Below are 20,756 nucleotides of genomic sequence, written 5' to 3'. Positions count from 1 at the left end.
GGGGGGGAAGGTGAGGGAAATAGGCGACAAAATGGCGAGAAAGCCCCGACATACTGTAGTACCCGGGAAAGGAGCAGCCGGATCCGCGGGGTGGGGGTGGGGGGTGGGGGTGGGGGTGGGTCCCCGGCCCTCGCCGGCCCCCGGCCCCGGCCCCCGGCCCTCGCCAGACCCCGGCCCACACTCACATTTCTCACAAACCATCCTCCACGGCCTCCAGCGCTCACTTCCGGCAACAAACCAGCTCAGGTGGAAGTTACCTCCCGGGTCTTAGTGCACGTCCGCATAAAACAGGGAAGAGGCCTGTTGTGGGTGTCTCCAGCAGCCCAGTATAAATCTTTATAGGAAAATGTTTCATATAATTACAAATTATTGACCAATTTCATTCTGCTGAGTAACAGAACCCGAGAACCATCGCCTTCCCCACCCAAGCATTGCAGTAAGAAATGCTGGCTGAGTTTAGAAGTAGCCCCTCACCCTGAAGATCCACCTGAAGGTGCTAGAACAACCTGCTCTGACTGATACTGTCTTTGTCCTAATGTGGATTACTGAGATTACAAATGGCTCGACATTTTAGACCAAGCTAACGGTATTAGAACCACAGTTACATGTACTTATTATTATTTGGTGTTCATATTCAAGAGATGTAACAAAAAAATGCTTTTGGGATCTAGTTTTGAAAATGAAACACTTTTAAAGTTCTCTTATGTTCTGACCATAAGGGTTAAAGTTCTCAACAACAATCCTAAACATGTCCTAAACTACCAATTTACTTTTAGTTTCAATGGGCTACAATTTACTCACACCTAAAGCTGGAGACAAACTTTGTCTGTAAAAACTAACTTTTAAATCTCCTTTACTAATTCCAATTTAAATTTTCAGATTTTTAAAAACCCTAAGCAATAAATTTAAGCAGTAGGTTTTTAATCTACAAGGTTAAATGTCCAAATGACCACCACCTATGCGGTCAATGTCTGTGTGTCTAATGCAGTAATGTAACTTCTCCAAAAGTTACTGAAGTAACTCAATAAACAATAATAGGAAACAGCAAGCCAGGCAACACCATTGAAATCCATTTTAACATTTATAACTTTTATTTGCTAGCAATGCCACCTGAACAATATATTTTTATTTCTATAATATGTGTTCCCCTCACCACCAATAGCAGTGCTGATAAAGGGTTTTAACTGTCTGTGTGCCAGTATGTCCTCAGGCCTCCGCATTCCCCCTCCTCCCCTACATAACATCCTCAGGATAAAATTATCCCAGGTAATGCTGGCATCCAACATATCATAGAATCATGCAGTACAGAAGAAGCCCTACAGCCTATTGATTTGCACCAATAAAACAAAATTCTTATAAATCTACACTAGACTCACTTTTTAACACCTGGCCCACAGCCTTTTCTTAATGACATTTCAAGTATATTTGAAAGGCTGTGAATATGCCCTCCTCAACTATCCTCCAAGATTTCCATTAATCTTGGTAAAACAAAGTCCTAAAATCACCTCAATCTCCTGTTTGTTATTTTAAAATTATGTTCCCTTGTTACTGACCCTTCAGCTAAGGGGAACGAAGGCTTATTTTTCCCTGCCCATACTCTTCATAATCTTATAAACCTTAAATCAGTTCCCTCTGAGCCCTCCAGGCTTTCTTCACAGCTAAACTACTTCAACCCAGGCAACATCCTAATGAATCTCCTCTGTACCATCTCCATCGCAAGCACGTTCATTCTGCTTCTCCTCCCGCCCAAGAACATCCTCTGGATAAAACTATCCCAGGTCCTGCCAACCTCCCTGGATACGGCTGACCCCCAAATAAACGCAATCTGGAGGAAACCATCCCGGGTAAACCTAGTTTCTCCCCCACCCCCAAAAAAAACAAATTGATTGAACACTACTACAGCTGGCCTTCAGCACAACCTCCACCGAACAAACCTATTCGTCCCCCCCCAAAAAAAGAACTTAACCTGGATCAACTACCTCAGGTACCTGACACCTCCCCGGATACACCTGGCCAGCTGTTGTCACTATTCGAACGTCGAAACGTTACACTGCAAACGTCTTACGTCACAGGTCCCGTCCCCTCGGAATGATTGGTCCAAAATGCCGAATGGACAGTAGCTGTGGCTCTGATTGGTGGGATGGTGTTGCCACTTTCCAAGGGATTTCCGCCTAGTAGTGTATGTGTATGATGGTGGTTCAGGTCAGGTGTGCAGAGGCTGGCCTGAAAGCAGGGAGAGTGAGATCCCAGATGCAGAAATACTAACAATTATCACTTGACTAAAAAAAAACCTAGTGTCAGTAGAAGTTGGCTGTGTTAAGTTTGGCAGCAGTCTCTAACGATTTGCACAGACGATTCGGTAACAAGCCAGGGGAAAAAATATGAGGGATATTGAGTTAAGAGGCATGTTTTCTGCTCATATTATTCTGGTCCTGTCCATTGTCTTTTCTACTTTGGTCCCCTCTCTATTTTTGGATGAGTTTTCTGTAACAGGAACCCACTTGCTGTGGTTGTGTGTTTGCTCTGCCACTGTTGCTGCTGTCACCGTTGTTTTGTATTTATTATTGGAAACGAATCCTACCTCCAACAAAAAGAATTCCCCCAGTAGCAAGGTGAGATCGTGACGGACGTTTCACGTTTTTTTTTAATGTGCGGTTTGACTCAAAGTCTTAAATAATCTATTTTTTTATGTATTGCCTTCTAGGTCACTAAGATCTTCAGATCCTGTTTGTTGTTCTTTATATCCTGTGTAATATTTCATGGAATTTTAGTTTTATATGGAGCCCCACTTCTAGTGTAAGTATACAATTGGAATTTTGTCAAGTCTTTTATTTTGAAAGAGTATTTTATGGCTTACAGTTAAGAAAACATTGTAGGTAATTGACCTTTTTAACATACTCAGTTTTCCAGGTGAATTTGGAAACTGGTGTTTGACTTGAAAATTGTAAATGTGAGGAATGTAGCATCTGTTTTATGCAGGCACTGTGGGCAATTAAGTCAGAGATGTACAGCACGGAAACAGCCCCTTCAGTCTAGCTTGTCCATGTCAACCAGATATCCCAACCCAATCTAGTCCCATTTTCCTCCAAACCTGGCCCACATTCCACCAAACCCTTCCTATTCATATACCCATCCAGATGCCTTTTAAATGTTGTAATTGTACTAGCCTCCACCACTTCATCTGGCAGTTCATTCCATACATGTACCATACTCTGAGTGAAAACATTGCCCCTTGGGTCTCTCTTTTATATCTTTCCCCTCTCACCCTAAACCTATGTCCTCTAGTTCTGCAATCCCCACCCAGGAAAAAGACTTTGTCTATTTATCCTATCCATGCCCCTCATGATTTTATAAACCTCTATAAGGTCACCCCTCAGCCTCTGATGTTCCAGAGAAAACAGCCCCAGCCTATTCAACCTCTCCCTATAGCTCAAATCCTCCAACCCTGGCAACATCCTTGTAAATCTTTTCTGAACCCTTTCAAGTTTCACAATACGAAGGAGACCAGAATTGCATGCAATATTCCAACAGTGGCCTAACCAATGTCCTGTACAGCCGCAACATGACCTTTCAACTCCTGAACTCAATACTCTGACCTATAAAGGAAAGCATTCCAAACATCTCCTTCATTTATATTGTCTACTTGCGACTTCATTTTCAAGGAGCTATGAACCTGCACTCCAAGGTCTCTTTGTTCAGCAACACTCCCTAGGACCTTATCATTAAGTGTATAGGTCCTGCTAAGATTTGCTTTCTCGAAATGCAGCACCTCACATTTATCTAAATTAAACTCCATCTGCCACTTCTCAGCCCATTGGCCCATCTGATCCAGATCCTGTTGTAATCTGAGGTAACCCTCTTCGCTGTCCACTACACCTCCAATTTTGGTGTCATCTGCAAACTTACTAACTGTACCTCTTATGCTTGCATCCAAATCATTTATGTAAATGACAAAAAATAGAGGGCCCAGCACCAATCTTTGTGGCACTCCACTGTCACACTGGTCCAGTCTGAAAAACAGCCCTCCACCACCACTCTGTCTTCTACCTTTGAGCCAGTTCTGTATCCAAATGGCTAGTTCTCCCTGTATTCCGTGAGATTTAACCTTGCTAATCCGTCTCCCATGTTCTTTGCGTATTTATGCATTTGAGAATCTGAGTTTGAAATTTGATTTTAAATTGAGAATTCTGCATTTGAGAATTTTAGATGCAATAGAAGCTCAATGGTATATGCAAAACCAGATGAGAAGCTTTGGTAATGAATGTATAATAGTTCTGGAATGCATGTGTTGCTTTTTAAGTGTCTAAAGTTGGGTTCGAAAGACTATTTAATAAATCATAATGAGAGAGCAATGGAAAGGTGGCAGCATAACTGTTAATTAAGGTGACATAAGTTCAATACTCAAGGATAACATTAACTTGATCAAAATGTAGAATCTGTTTGGGTTGAGATAAATAACAAAGGTAAGAGGGCTCTCTGGGAACAGTTTACAGGCCCAGTAATCTGAGTTGTGCCATAGGACACAGCATACATGGGGAAAAAATAAATCAAGTATGCAAGAAATTTACTGTAATAATCTTGGGTAACTTGCATCAACATAGAGATCAGGTTGGCAAAAGTAGCCTGGAATATGAATTTGTAAAATATCATTGGTACAGTTCCTTAAAGCAGTGCATTTTGGAACAAACCAAGGAGCAGCCGATCCTGGACCTGGCAATGTACAATTGGACAGGGTTAATCAATGGTTTAATGTTCAGTTTGAAAGAGAGAAAATGTGGCTTCATATATGGATGGCCCTCCTAGTGAAGGAGCAAACTCAACCTCTCCTGGGGAAATAAGGCAGGTCAAGTGACTGAGGTGTTAGTAGGAGAGCACTTTGGGATCAGTAACCATAACTTTTTTAAATTTTAAAATAGTTATGTGAAAGGTCTGGTCCACAAGTTAAAATTTTTTAAACTGGGGGAAGGCCAATTTTGATGATATTAGACAGAAACTTTCAAAAGTTGATTGGGGGAGGTTGCTTTCAGGTAAAGGGACATCTGACAAATAGGAGGCTTTCAAATGTGAGCTAATGAGAGTTCAGGATCAATGTGTTCCTGTTAGCTGTCAGCCTTGCCTTTTTCACTGTAGGGAACACTAAATAGCATGAGATATTGAAAAGAAAAAAAAATTGTCATCGTCCCTGAAGTGCTTGATGGGGATGATGTAAAGGGAACTTTATTTTCATTTGCGATGATACAGGAAACTTTCCCTCTGACCTTTTAGACCATTGTTGTGTCTGCCCTGGGACCATGCAGTGGAAGCCAAACTGAGAGGGTTTGTTTTTACTTTTCTTTGCATTTGAGTGAGTGAAGCAATGGTTATGCCACATTTCGACTCCTTGCTGTCCTTACCGCAAGAGTGGCTGATAAGGGACAGAGTCGAGGAAAGCCATTTTCTCGGTTTTATTTTTTGTTTTCTGTTTTTTTTTTCTCCAGAGTCATTGGAACTTTATTTCAGTTCAAGACTTGTGGAAACTTTTACTTTTCTGTTCTAAGAGTAGAGTGAGCTGTACTCTATACTTAATCCTGATACTGTCCCTGTCTGATGTGGGGGAGTGGGGTGTTGGTTTTGGCCAGGGGTGGGGAGAGGGGGGGGAAGTGTGGGAAGTGGAGATACCTGATTTTTCTGTTTGCATCTTTGTTTAAAAGAGTAGAAGGTGATTGTTCAGACTGGAGGCCTGTGACAGGTGGTGTGATACTTGGTCCACTGTTAGTCACTTTATATAAACTATTTGGATGCGAATATAGGAGACGTGGTTATTAAGTTTGTGGGTGACTCCAAAATTGGTGGATCAGTGGACACTGAAGAATGTTACCGAACATAACAAAGGAATCTTGATCAATTGGGCCAGTTGGCTGAGGAGTGGCAGACTGAGTTTAATTTAGATAAATGCAAGGTAGTGCATTGTGGTAAGACAATCCAGTGCAAGACTTGCACACTTAATGGTGGGGCCCTGGGAAGTGTTGTCAGACAGAGGGACATAGGGGTGCAGGTGCATTGTTCCTTGAAAGTGGGATCACAGACAGGGTGGTGGAGAAGGCATTTGGCCGTCATTAATCACAGCATTGAGGACAGGAGTTGGGGCACAGTATTACAGTTGTCATATTAGTAAAGGCCACAGTTGGAGTATTACGTACAGTTCTGGTTGCCCTGCTATGGGAAGGATGTTATTAAACTGGAAAGTTTGCAAAAAAGATTTACAAGGATATTATTGAGACTGGAAGGTTTGAGTTATAAGGAGAGGTATAGAGAATGCTGGATGATAAAAAATTGAGGGTTTGGTTTAGGAAAAGAAGGAAGCATATGTCAGTTATAGACAGGATACATCGAGTGAATCCTTAGAGTATAAAGGAAATAGGAGTATACTTATGAGAGAAATCAAGAGGGCAAAAAGGGGACATGAGATAGCTTTGGCAAATAGAATTAAGGAGAATCCAAAGGGTTTTTATAAATACATTAAGGACAAAAGGGTAACTAGGGAGAGAATAGGGCTCCCCGAAGATCAGCAAGGCGGCCTTTGTGTGGAGCCGCTGAAAATGGGGGAGATACTAAATGAGTATTTTGCATCAGTATTTACTGTGGAAAAGGATATGGAAGGTATAGAAAGCAGGGAAATAAATGGTGACACATTGCAAAATGTCCATATTACAGAGGAGGAAGTGCTAGATGCCTTGAAACACGTAAAGGTGGATAAATCCCCAGGACCTGATCAGGTATAGCCTAGAACTCTGTGGGAAGCTAGAGAAGTGATTGCTGGGCTGCTTGTTGAGATATCTGTATCATTGATAGTCACAGAGGATTCTGGGTGATCCAAGATGGAGGATGGGAAAAATTTCTGGCTGTAACAGCTGCTCCTTTATTGAGGTATTTTAGGTGTTGTAGGTGAGTTACTCGAATTCCAGGAGCATCAATTACAGTTTTATATGCTGTTGCATTGTTTTGGAACTTTGGAAAAAAAAGTCAAAACAACAGCAGTTTAAAAAGGGAGAAGAACAGACAAAGGAAGCACATGGTGAGGGCATTGTAAGAGAGAGAGAGAACCTCCACAGTTAGTGCCTTTGCTGTTTGAATTCATGTATTGTTTGACATCGGAGTGCATCTGGGAAAATTATCTAACAGTGAAATTCACAACTGCTCTTGGAGGAACTGTTGGGTGAAGTTCACAGCACAGAATCAGATAGGTTAATCGTTGTTTTAAGTGTGACCTACACAGAATCTACACAGGCGAGTAGAGTGGGTTCTTTCTTCATTGTGTTTTTGGAGATATGTCTCTTGATTAAACTTAAAATAATAGCCATAACTATTAATTTAATCTGGGGCAGTGTTTATAAAGGAATAAGACGGTGTTGATTTGAGTCTGTAGATTGTGAAGGAGCAAAAATGGCCTTTAATAGAGTGATATGCACTTCATGTCAGATATGGGAGTTTAAAAAGAGTTTAAGGGTTACTGTGGATTATTTCTGCCATAAATGCTGCTGGCTGCGAATCTTATCAGATTGAATGGATCGGTTGGACAGACGGTGAGAAGCAATAAAGAATTTGCTGTTCGCTACAAATCTTATCAGATCGAATGGATCAGTTGGAGAGACAGAAGCAATGAGGAATTTGCAACAGCTACAGTATGTGATGGATGGCAGTTATAGAAAGGGGGGAAAGTCTCCGATACAGTCACATAGATGGGTTAACTCCAGGAAAGGTAAGAGAGGTAGGCAGCTAGTGCAGGAGTCTTTTGTGGATATACCCATTTCAAACAGGCATGCTGTTTTGGAAAATGTAGGGGGTGATGGATTCTCAGGGGACCGTAGCATGAACAGCTAAGTTTCTGGTATTGAGACTGGCTCTAATGCAACGAGGGGTATGTCGGGTTCCAAGAGACCAATTGTGTTAGGGGATTCTGTAGTCCGAGGAACAGACAGACATTTCTGTGGCCAGCAGCAACAAAGCAGAATGGGGTGTTGCTTCCCTGGTGCCAGGATCAAAGATGTCTCAGGTTACAGAATGTTCTCATGGGGGAGAGGGGCCAGCAAGAGGTCATTGTCCACATTGGAACCAATGACATAGGAAGGTAAAAGGTTGAGATTCTAAAGGAAGATTACAGGGATTTAGGCAGAAATTTAAAATGGAGGTCCTTGAGAGTAGTAATATCTGGATTACTCCCACTGCTACAAGCTAGTGAGGGCAGGAATAGGACTACAGAGTAGATGAATGCATGGCTGAGGAGCTGGTGTATAGGAGAAGGATTCACCTTTTTTGGTTCATTGGCATCTGTTTAGGGGTAGAAGTGACCTGTACAAGAAGGATGGATTGCACCTAAATTGGAAGGGGTCTAATATACTGGCAGGGAAATTTGCTGGAGCTGCTCAGGAAGATTTAAACTGGTAAGGTGAGGGAGTTGGGACCCAGGCAGATGGTGAGGAAAGAGATCAATCAGACACTGGTACAGTTGAGAACAGAAGTGAGTAAAACAGTCGGGGCAGACAGGGACAAGGTAGGATTAATAAATTAAACTGCATTTATTTCAATGCAAGGGATCTAACAGGGAAGGCAGATGAACTCACGGCATGGTTAAAAACATGGGACTGGGATATCATAGCAATTACAGAAACATGGCTCAGGGATGGGCAGGACTGGTAGCTTAATATTTCAGGATACAAATGCGACAGGAGGATAGAAAGGGAGGCAAGCGATGAGGGAGGGGGCCTTTTTGATAAGGGATAGCATTACAGCTGTGCTGAAGGAGGATATTCCTGGAAATACATCCAGGGAAGTTATTTGGGTGGAACTGAGAAATAAGAAAGGGATAATAACCTTATTGGGATTGAATTGTAGACCCCCCTAATAGTCAGAAGGAAATTGAGAAACAAACTTGTAAGGAGATCTCAGCTATCTGTAAGAATAATAGGGTGGTTATGGTAGGGCATTTTAACTTTCCGAGCATAGACTGGGACTGCCATAATGTTAAGGTTTAGATGGAAAGGAATTTAAGAATGTACAAGATAATTTTCTGATTCAGTATGTGGGTGTACCCACTAGAGAAGGTGTAAAACCTGAGCTACTCTTTGGAAATAAGGCAAGGCAGGTTACTGAGGTTTCAGTGGGGGAGTACTTGGGGGCCAGCGACCATAATTCTATTAGATTTAAAATAATGATAGAAAAGAATAGACCAGATCTTAAAGTTGAAGTTCTAAATTGTAGAAAGGCCAATTTTGACGGTATTAGGCAAGAACTTATGAAAGTTGATTCGCAGGTAAAGGGACGGCTGGAAAATGGGAAGCCTTCAGAAATAAGATAACCAGAATGCAGAGAAAGTATATTCCTGTCAGGGTGAAAGGAAAGGCTGGTAGGTATAGGGAATGCTGGATGTCCAAAAAAATTGATGGTTTGGTTAAGAAAAAGAAGGAAGCATATGTCAGGTATAGATAGGATAGATCGAGTGAATCCTTAGAAGAGTATAAAGGAAGTAGGAGTATACTTAAGAGGGAAATCATGAGGGCAAAAAAGAGACATGAGATAGCGTTGGCAAATAGAATTAAGGAGAATCCAAAGCACTTTTACAAATTCAGTAAGGACAAAAGGGTAACTAGGGAGAGAATAAGGCCCCTTAAAGATCAGCAAGGCGACCTTTGTCTGGAGCTGCAGAAAATGGGGGAGATACTAAATGAGTATTTTGCATCAGTATTTACTGTGGAAAAGGATATGGAAGATATAGAATGTAGAGAAATAGATGGTGACATCTTGCAAAATGTCCATATTACAGAGGAGGAAGTGCTGGATGTCTTGAAATTGGTAAAGGTGGATATATTCCCAGGACCTGATCAGGTGTACCCTAGAACTCTGCGGGAAGCTAGAGAAGTGATTTCTGGGCCTCTTTCTGAGATATTTATATCTTTGATAGTCACAGGTGGGGTGCCGAAATACTGGAGGTTGGCTAACGTGGTGCCACTGTTTAAGAAGGGTGGTAAAGACAAGCCAGGGAACTATAGACCAGTGAGCCTGATGTATGTGGTGGGCAAGTTGTTGGAGGGAATCCTGAGGGACAAGATGTACATGTATTTGGAAAAACAGGACTGATTTAGGAATAGTCAGCATGGCTTTGTGCATGGGATACCATGACTCACAAACTTGATTGAGTGTTTTGAGTAAGCAACAAAGAGGATTGATGATGGCATTTGACAAGGTTCCCCATGGGAGACTGATTTAACAAGTTTAATCTCATGGAATACAGGGAGAACTAGCCATTTGGATACAGAACTGGCTCAAAGGTAGAAGACAGAGGGTGGTGATGGAGGGTTGTCTTTCAGACTGGAGGCTGGTGACCAATGGAATACCACAAGAATTGGTGCTAAGTCCTCTACTTTTTGTCATTTACATAAATGATTTGGATGCAAGCATAAGAGGTACAGTTAGTAAGTTTGCAGATGACACCAAAATTGGAGGTGTAGTGGACAGTGAAGAGGGTTACCTCAGATTACAACAGGCTCTTGACTAGATGGGCCAATGGGCTGAGAAGTGGCAGATGAAGTTTAATTCAGATAATTGCGAGGTGCTGCATTTTGGGAAAGCAAATCTTCACAGGACTGACACACTTAATGGTAAGGTCCTAGGGAGTGTTGCTGAACAAAGAGACCTTGAAGTGCAGGTTCATAGCTCCTTGAAAGTGGAGTCACAGGTAGAGAGGATAGTGAAGAAGGCGTTTGGTATGCTTTCCTTTATTGGTCAGAGTATTGAGTACAAGAGTTGAGAGGTCATATTGTGGCTGTACAGGACATTGGTTAGGCCACTGTTGGAATATTGCGTGCAATTCTGGTCTCCTTCGTATTTGAAAGATGTTGTGAAACTTGAAAGAGTTCAGAAAAGACTGGCAAGGATGTTGCCAGGGTTGGAGGATTTGAGCTCTAGGGAGAGTTTGAACAGGCTGGGGCTGTTTTCCCTGGAGCGTCGGAGGTTGAGGGGTGACCTTATACAGATTTACAAAATTATGAGGGACATGGATAGGGTAAATAGGCAAAATCATTTCCCTGGGGGTGGGAGAGTCCAGAACTAGAGGGCATAGGTTTAGAGTGACGCGGGAAAGATGTAAAAGAGACCTAAGGGACAACGTTTTCACACACAGGATGGTATATGGAATGAGCTGCCAGAGGAAGTGGTGGAGGCTGGTACAATTGTAATATTTAAGAGGCATTTGGATGGGTATATGACTAGGAGAAAGTGCCAGCACGGGGTGTCCAGGTGGATGGGGTGTGTTGGAGGCAGGAGAAGGGGTCGTCAGAGGGTGCTGCCCGCCCTCGATCTCTTTATAGCCAACTGCCGCCACGACATTAACCGACTCAACCTGTCCACCCCTCTTACCCACTCCAACCTCTCACCCTCGGAACGTGCAGCCCTCCGCTCCAACCCCACCTCACCATCAAACCGGCTGACAAGGGAGGCGCGGTAGTAGTTTGGCGCACAGACCTTTATACCGCTGAGGCCAAACGCCAGCTCACGGACACCTCCTCCTACTGCCCCCTTGACCATGACCCCACCTCCCACCACCAAACCATCATCTCCCAGACCATCCATAACCTCATCACCTCAGGGGATCTACCATCCACGGCCTCCAACCTCATAGTTCCACAACCCCGCACCACCCATTTCTACCTCCTGCCCAAAATCCACAGACCTGACTGTCTCGGCCAACCCATTGTCTCAACCTGCTCCTGCCCCACCGAACTCATCTCCGCATACCTCGACACGGTCCTGTCCCACTTAGTACAAGACCTCCCCACCTACGTTCGGGACACCACCCACGTTCTCCACCTCCTCCATGATTTTCGCTTCCCCGGTCCCCAACGCCTTATCTTCACGATGGACATCCAGTCCCTGTACACCTCTATCCCCCATCACGAAGGACTCAAAGCCGTACCAACCAGTACCCTTCCACTGACACCCTCCTTTGACTGACTGAACTGGTCCTCACCCTGAACAACTTCTCTTTCCAATCCTCCCACTTCCTCCAAACTAAAGGAGTTGCCATGGGCACCCGCATGGGCCCCAGCTATGCCTGCCCCTTCGTAGGATATGTGGAACAGTCTATCTTCCGCACTACACTGGCACCACCCCCCACCTTTTTCCTCCGCTACATCGATGACTGTATCGGCGCTGCCTCGTGCTCCCACGAGGAGGTTGAACAGTTCATCCACTTTACCAACATCTTCCACCCCGACCTCAAATTCACCTGGACCGTCTCAGACTCCTCCCTCCCCTTCCTAGACCTTTCCATTTCTATCTCGGGCGACCGAATCAACACAGACATCTACAATAAACCGACTGACTCCCACAGCTACCAAGACTACACCTCCTCCCACCCTGCCCCCTGTAAAAACGCCATCCCATATTCCCAATTTCTTCGTCTCCGCCGCATCTGCTCCCAAGAGGACCAGCTCCAATACCGTATAGCCCAGATGGCCTCCTTCAAGGACCGCAGATTCCCCCCAGACGTGATCGACGATGCCCTCCACCGCATCTCCTCCACTTCCCGCTCCTCCGCCCTTGAGCCCCGCCCCTCCAACCGCCACCAGGACAGAACCCCACTGGTTCTCACCTACCACCCCACCAACCTCCATATACAGCGTATCATCCGCCGTCATTTACGCCACCTCCAAACGGACTCCACCACCAGGGATATATTTCCCTCCCCTCTCCTATCAGCGTTCCGAAAAGACCACTCCCTCCGTGACTCCCTCGTCAGGTCCACACCCCCCACCAACCCAACCTCCACTCCCAGCACCTTCCCCTGCAACCGCAAGAAATGCAAAACTTGCGCCCACACCTCCTCCCTTACTTCTCTCCAAGGCCCCAAGGGATCTTTCCATATCCGCCACAAATTTACCTGCACCTCCACACACATCATCTATTGCATCCGATGTACCCGATGTGCCCTCCTCTATATTGGGGAGACAGGCCGCCTACTTGCAGAACACTTCAGAGAACACCTTTGGGACACCCGGACCCAACCACCCCATGGCTCAACACTTTAACTCCCCCCTCCCACTCCACCAAGGACATGCAAGTCCTTGGACAACTCCATCGCCAGACCATAACAACATGATGGTTGGAGGAAGAGCACCTCATCTTCCGCTTGGGAACCCTCCAACCGCAAAGGATGAACTCAGATTTCTCCAGTTTCCTCATTTCCCCTCCCCCCACCTTGTCTCAGTCGAATCCCTCGAACTCAGCACCGCCTTCCTAACCTGCAATCTTCTTCCTGACCTCTCCGCCCCCACCCCACTCCGGCCTATCACCCTCACCTTGACCTCTGTCCACCTATCACATCTCCATCGCCCCTCCCCCAAGTCCCTCCTCCCTACCTTTTATCTTAGCCTGCTGGACGCACTTTCCTCATTCCTGATGAAGGGCTTATGCCCAAAACGTCGAATTTCCTGTTCCTAGGATGCTGCCTGACCTGCTGAGCTTTTCCAGCAACACATTTTCAGCTGGGTATATGACTAGGAAGGGTTTGGAGGGATATGGGCCGGGTGTTGGCTGGTGGGACTAGATTGGGTTGGCATGGTCGGGTTGGACTGAAGAGTCTATTTCCTTGCTGTGCATCTCTATGGCTCTATAAGAGGCTGGATAGGCTGGGCCCATCTTCACTGGAGCATTGGAAGCTGAGGTGTGACCTTTATTGAGGTTTATAAAATCTTTGATCGGCATAGATAAGGTGAAAAGCGAAGGTCGTTTTCCAAGGGTCGGGGAGTCCAAAATTAGAGGGCATAGGTTTAAGGTGAGAGGGAAAGTTTTAAAAGGCACCTATGGGTCAACCTTTTCACAGAGAGGGTGTTGCATGTATGAAACAAACTGCCAGAGGAAGTGGTAGAGGTAGATATAATTGCAACATTTAATTGACTTTTAGATGGGCAAGTGAAAGAGAAGAGTCTGCACAAAAAAAGGCAGACTGCATATAACATGGGCAAATTTCTAATTATCCACTTTAACACAAAATATGGGAAAATAATATACTATTGGATTGGAGACAAATTGCAGCAGTTGTTAGTACATAAAGCTACGACTGTCCTAGAAAAAGGATCACAAAGTTATATGTAAATACAAGTGACTAGGAAGGTAAATGGAATAGTTTCATATATTAAAACAGTAATGGAAATTAAGATTAGGGAATTTTTTTACTGTAGCTGCTCAGGGCATTTATTGTATAGTGTATGGTTTGGAATTATCATTTTAAAAAATATATGTAATTGCATTGATAGCAGTTCAGAAAAGGCTCACTCAATCCTCTTTCTGGGATGAAGGGCTCACCTTATAAAGAAAGGTTGAACAGGCTGTATCCATTAGAATAAAAAAGAATGAGAATTGAGGGTCTTGAGAGGATGGAATAGGACGGGTAGCAGAAGCATGTTTTTTTTCTCTTTGAGGGAGACTAGTTTAACAATGATATCCAAGACAAGTGAGAATTATTTTTCTCTGAAAGGGTCATTAGAAAATTGATAGTGGAGATTGGGTCATTACATTTATTCAAGGCTGAATTAGACAGATCTTTGATAGGCAAGGGAATTGAGGGTTGTGAGGTGCAAACGGGAAAGTGGGTCTGAGACCTAACTCACATTGGTAATGATCTTTGAAAAGGAAAGGCCAAATGGTCTATTTCCTGCTTCTACATTCCTAAATGTTTTGTACAGAGAAAATCCACATTTCAACTTGTTTGTGTCCCTGTGTTTTATGGTCCGTTCTTTTCAATCTACCTCACCCTGCCTCCAGAATTTATTTTAATTGCCAAAAAATACAAGGCGAAGTTTGATACTTAAGAATGTCGATTTTGAGGTATTGAAAGATTGAAACCCAGCAATGCTCCCTTCTCTTTATTAGTAATGTAACTCTGAAGAGGTGCAAAAAAATTCAGCAATAAATGAAATGATTAAGCGGGAGAATGAAATAAAAGTCTATTTTAAATAGAGCATTACTGCGGAGTTCAAAGGTGTGGAGTCATTTAGATGTTTTTAAGCATGAGTCATAACATGTTAGTATGTGGGTTTAGCAAGCCATTAAGAAGATCAATGGGAAGCCATCTTTTATTGTGTGAAGAACTTAACTTAAAAGTAAGGATGCTATGCTTCAGTTATACAGAGCATTGGAGAGGAGAAAGTGAGGACTGCAGGTGCTGGAGAACTGAGTCGAGAGTATGGTGCTGGAACAGCACAGCAGTTCAGGCAGCATCCAAGGAGTAGGTAAATTGGCATTTCAGGCATAAGCCCTTCATTCTGATGAACCCAGTCCACACTCGGAGCATTGCAGAGGGCAATCTTAAATGTTGTGTGCACATGTAAATAGACCGGAAGCAATTCAATGGAGTTTTGGTAGAAGGCAGAGTATTCCATTTATTTACCTGCTATATAAAGAAATTAGATCTTAAAGCATGAATGAACAACCAGTTAATTTTGAATCTATACTTTCTTCTTCCAAATATTGCACATCACTGTGAAATTCAGTTTAGATGTTCCCTTTTGTACCTTAAATTACTTCTCAAAGCGTCCTATTAAAAAAAACTTAACTCTCTTTTCAATCATTCTCCAGGGACAGAATGTAAATTTTCCCAAGCCCCTACTCATCTTTCCGATAGACTGTTCTTATCACTTTTGTATTAACATTTTGGTTCACTTCTACATTTTTACAACTTTGAATTTATGTTTGTTTAACAATTTTTGGGCCCAAGCTCCCAATCAATTTTTACACTTCTTCAAATGATACAATCATTTCTCCATCAACTCGTTTCAGTTTTACTTTCACGTGCAAACTTTCAGATTTTATTACTAACCTCTCCCTTAAGTGAATTAACAATGGTCCCAGATAATGCTCCCTTGAGAGGTACAGCCTTTTACTTAATTAGTTATTTACTTACTTCTGACCTTTCTGCAATGTAAGATAGTGTTGTGCAATGCCGAAGCCTTTGCTAGAAAGTTGTATTAAAATGACTAAGTTCTTACAAACAAGCTCTGTTGTAATCCTGATGAAATCTGATAAAGCTGCAAAGCAGAGTGTCGTCATACTGTGCTGGGACTTTTTACTGGAGCGTGGGCGTTTGAAGGATGACCTTCTAGAAGTTTATAAATCATGAGGGGCATAAGTAAAGTGAGTAGCAAAGGTCTTTTCCCTAAAGTGGGTGAGTTCAAAATAGGGGCCTTTTTTTTAAGGTGAGAGGAGAAAGATTTAAAAAAGGCACCAGTGACAACTTTTCTACATAGTGGTTAGAGTGTGGAATGAACTGTCAGAGAACATGGCGGATGCAGTTTTAGTTACAACATTTTAAAAGATACTTGAATAGTACATAAATAGGAAAGGTTTGGAGGGATATGGGCCAAATGTAGGCAGGTGGGACTAGTTTAGTTTGGGAATATAGTCAGTGTGGACTAGATGGATTGAAGGATCTGTTTCCATGCTGTATGGCTCCGATAAAAACTGAAGTCTTTTAAGTGGGGAAAAAAAGATTTTTGTTTTTTTATACTTTTATTTATCATCACTGTACCTAGAGTTAGTGAAAGTTTTGTTCAGCATGCAGTCAGGTTGATCACACTCTACAAAATGCATAAGGGTAATAGAACAGCGAGGAATACAATTTTTTGCAGCTGTGGAGAAGATGCAGAAAGGGAAAGGTCAACATTAAATTTGAAAGGTCCGTTCAGAAGTCTAATGATAGCAGGGAAGAAGCTGTTCTTGAATCTGTCAGTATGTGTGCTTAATTTTTAAAATATATTCTGCCTGACTGAAGAGGTTGAAAGAGATTATACCCAGGGTGGGAGGGGTCTTTTGATTTTGTTGGCTGCCTTCCTGAGACAACGAGAAGTACAGATGGTTTCAATGGATGGAAGATTGGCTTGCGTGATGGACTGGGCTGTGTTCAAAACTCTTTGTAGCTTCTTACGGGCCTGGGCAGAACAATTGCCATACCAAGCTTTGATGCATCAGGATAAAATGCTTTCTCTAGTGCATCTATAAAAATTTATAAGATTCTTTATGGACAAGCCAAAATTCCGTAACTTCCTGATGTTGTGCTTTCTTGGCCATCACATCAACTTCGCTGGACCAGAACGAGATTGTTGGTGATCATCACTCCTCAGAACTTAAAGCTGTTGACCATCTCTGCCTTAGTACGATTGAGGTAGACAGGGGCGTGCGATCCACCTTGCTTCCTCAAATCAATAACCAGTTCTTTTAGCTTTGTTGAGGTTGACTGAGAGATTTTTATCTTTACACCATGCCGCTGACCGTACTCTTTCCTGTATTCTGTCTCGTCATTGTTTGAGATCCAGCCTATAACAGTGGTGTCGTCAGTGATCTTGTAGATGGGGTTAGGACAAAATTTGGCACAAAGTTATGAGTGTATAAGAAATATTATAAAGGTCTGATTAGGCAGCCTTGATAAAATAAAGAAATAATAAAATAGAATAAACAAAAAAAGTAGTATAATCCCAGCACTCTCAAAATACTCCTTGTACAAATTAAAATAAAAATTGCTTGTACTAGCGGCAACCCTTGTATAGTACTCGCATAAAAACTCCATCTTCTAACATCTCGATAGGTTTAAGGTAACTGTGACATGAACCATTGGACTAGGGCATCTGATAACTTATTCTTGAAGCTATCATACATCTACATTTATACAAACCCAGCTTCCAGACCTCTTCAGGATTTATCTCAAGCACTTCTGGTCTGGGACTGTCACTAATCTCTTACTGAGGTAATCTAGTTCCCATATATTCTCCCCTTCTCAGGAGCATTGCTGTACATTTGCATCTCCATGCAAGGAATTCATAGAACTCTCTAAAACAAAGCGAAGCAAAAGGCGCTTTATGTGGATGTTTCTGTTGAGCTTTAAAAAATTTCAGACTGGAAGTTTTGTTTATCAAAAACCTTGAAGTGCAATGATTCTACTAAGCTAAAAACTTCTAAATTCAACACAAACCTTTTAGATGATCAAATTGGCCCCTCAAACTATGAATGTAAGGTTGCTTGCTGAGCTGGGAGGTTCATTTTCAGATGTTTCATCACCATACTAGGTAACATCATCAGTGAGCCTCTGGTGAAGCACTGGTGGTATGACCCACTTTCTATGTGTGTTTAGGTTTCCTTGGATTGGTGATGTCATTTCTTGATCTTTTTCTCAGATGGTGGTAAATGGGGTCCAAGTTGATTTGTTGATTGAGTTCTGGTTGGAATGCCATGCTTTGAGGAATTCTCGCGCGTGTCTCTGTTTGGCTTGTCCAAGGATGGATGTGTTGTCCCTCAAGCTGTTCTTTAAAAAAAACAACCCCACCATGGCTACAGAATTACTTACAACTCAATTATGGACTTATACACAAAATCCCATGTGTTAATAATTCAAAATGCAAAAATGGACTGAAGTGATATAAACTTTTATTATGCACATGTTTTTAATATATAGCAAATGACTGTTTTATGAAGCTACCAACTATAAACTAATTTTGAATTTTCCAGGTCCTTCAGGGAGACCTTTATGTTTGCTGTTCTTTTGTCAACCTTTACAACGCTTCGTTGCCTATGTATGCTAGGACCCAATGTCCAGGCCTGGATACGTGTCTTCAGTAAAAATGGGTAAGTAGTGGAGAGAGTGTCGATTTTGTATTTGTTCAGTCATGTGCTTTTGTGGAAAAACGAACAAAATTGGGGAAATTTGAATTCTGCTAGAAAATAGAAATTTTCCCTGGGGTGTGGGAGTCTAGAAATAAAGGGCATAGGTTTTGGGAGAGAGGGGCAAGATTTAAAAGGGATCTAAGGGGCAACTTCTTCACACAAAGGGTAGTGAGTATTTGGAATGAGCTACTAGAGGAAGTGGTGGAGGTGGCACAATTACAACACTTAAAAGGCATCTGGATGGGTACGTGAATAGGATGGGTTTAAAGGAATATGGGCCAACTGCTGGCAAACAGGACTAGATTAATTTAGGATACTGGTCGGCATGGACGAGTTGGACCAAAGAGTGTGTTTCCGTGCTGCACATCTCTATGACTTGAGTATTATGTTTTGTATTCCTATGCAATCTCATTTTTTAGATTACTTACAGTGTGGAAACAGGCCCTTCGGCCCAACAAGTCCACACCGACCTGCCGAAGTGCAACCCACCCAGACCCATTCCCCTGCATTTACCCCTTCACCTAGCACTATGGGAAATTTAGCATGGCCAATTCACCTAACCTGCACATTTTTGGACTGTGGGAGGAAACTGGATGGATAGTTCTTTCTGATATTTTGTGTGTTTTGTCAGTGTGATTTTGCTGTAACACAATTGATGAATAGATGAACACTGTGTAAAATGTGAACTTTTGCAGACATGTGTTGGCTATTGATTTGATTCTATCCCTAACACGGTGCACAGAGGAATGTAATATTTCAGCAACGGAGTCTCTGGTCAACATCAATACATGTTCAGTTGACCCATGTGCTTTGTTATGAAATGTTTTTGAGAGGTATTCTGTAAATTTTTGGTTTTTTTTGTTTGCAAACTTTGCTGTGTTACCCATGAATACGGGAGGACAATGTAACAAGAGTGTTTACAAGAAGTGGTTACAAGAACTGCTTGCATGCAGTTTGGCATAAGCTTCTCCCAGACTTTATTCATGATTTTAAAAGTTTTGAACCATCAGAGGAGCTCCCAAGAATCAAAGAACATTGTGTTGCTCTTGCAAAGCATGTTGGATTTCAAGAAGTGGAGAGTAAGGATGTTGGAAGAGCTGCTTGAGTCCCATTTTGAAGACCTCTCTACAGCTGATCCACAACAACTTGTTGCTGAGGGGGGAATTGGAAGCTGGAGATGAAGAACATGAAGTCCAGGAGGCAGCACCACGAGTGCTTTCCAGTTCTTTTTTTTTGTCTTCTATCCTGAGGAAAGTGAAGAAGCAGTTGCAGCTCTTAGAAGACAATGATTACAATGCAGAATACAGCAGGATAGCAGTTAGTGGAATAAGGTCTTATTTGGCACCCTTTGAACAGCTTCTTTATGAAAGACGAAAAATGGCAAAGCAGCAAAAAGCTAGATGTCTTTTTTAAGCCAACCACCAAGAAACAGAAGACAATGAACCACAGCAATGAACTTCTGGATTAACTAATGCTAGAACCACAACTGCACCTGGAGTTGGTGGTGATGATGACAATCCTCAACCTTTGTCTTAATAACTCTGCAACCTCAAAACCACCCTCCTCCCCCCAAGTTATATTCAAATATTTTTCAGTCTGTGAAATTTACTGTATTATTTCATTATTCGATATGAATTTAACATTTCTACTGTGCTATCATTTGTGTTAGGTAGTCTGCTCTTAACACTCTCTTTTCTGTAAGCCCTGTTATTTTAATTGTACGATTTTCTGTAGCACGAGGTCACACAAGAACGCAACTATCATGCTATAGCAGAAAGGACAGTCTGGGGTAATTTTGCTCTTTGGTGTAGTATTACAGTAATAAGTCATTCCCATTCTCTACAAATTGCCTGAGAACCAATGGACTATTGCAGGATTCATATAATCTTTCCTTAAAAATTGAAGGCATGTATTATTTGTATATGGACCTTGACAGTGAGTCTTAACAACCATTTGCTGTCCAGAGAGACTATTACAGTTCATCTAAACCTTGCACTCAACTGATGACCATTTCCAGTGTGTGTTCACAGCCGTGGTTGCAGATACTTTACCTAAAGATGAGGCCTCAAGAA

At 42.5% G+C, this 20,756-nt stretch overlaps 2 protein-coding genes across 3 annotated transcripts in view; one reads left to right on the top strand and one right to left on the bottom strand.

Moving 5' to 3' along the window:
- The window catches only part of cript (cysteine-rich PDZ-binding protein), a 7,997-nt gene extending 5,934 nt beyond the window's left edge, over positions 1-2,063 (bottom strand). Inside the window, exons 1-2 of the mRNA XM_060830870.1 lie at positions 1,980-2,063; positions 186-334 (exon numbers count right to left, since the gene is read on the bottom strand). Of these exons, the coding sequence (XP_060686853.1) occupies positions 186-201 (16 nt within the window). The 5' untranslated portion in view covers positions 202-334; positions 1,980-2,063. The remainder of the gene's footprint in view (positions 1-185; positions 335-1,979) is intronic.
- A 102-nt stretch (positions 2,064-2,165) lies between these two features.
- Positions 2,166-20,756, top strand: part of pigf (phosphatidylinositol glycan anchor biosynthesis, class F) — a 69,528-nt gene continuing 50,937 nt past the window's right edge. For both annotated transcript variants that reach the window (XM_060831391.1, XM_060831389.1), the window contains exons 1-3: positions 2,166-2,612; positions 2,705-2,796; positions 18,529-18,645. In XM_060831391.1, the coding sequence (XP_060687374.1) occupies positions 2,382-2,612; positions 2,705-2,796; positions 18,529-18,645 (440 nt within the window). In that variant the 5' untranslated portion in view covers positions 2,166-2,381. The remainder of the gene's footprint in view (positions 2,613-2,704; positions 2,797-18,528; positions 18,646-20,756) is intronic.

This window comes from Hemiscyllium ocellatum, chromosome 10, assembly GCF_020745735.1.
Source record: "Hemiscyllium ocellatum isolate sHemOce1 chromosome 10, sHemOce1.pat.X.cur, whole genome shotgun sequence".
NCBI classification, from domain to species: Eukaryota; Metazoa; Chordata; class Chondrichthyes; order Orectolobiformes; family Hemiscylliidae; genus Hemiscyllium; species Hemiscyllium ocellatum.
Note: the sequence above shows the minus strand (reverse complement) of the source record. Positions and strands in the feature narration are given on the sequence as shown.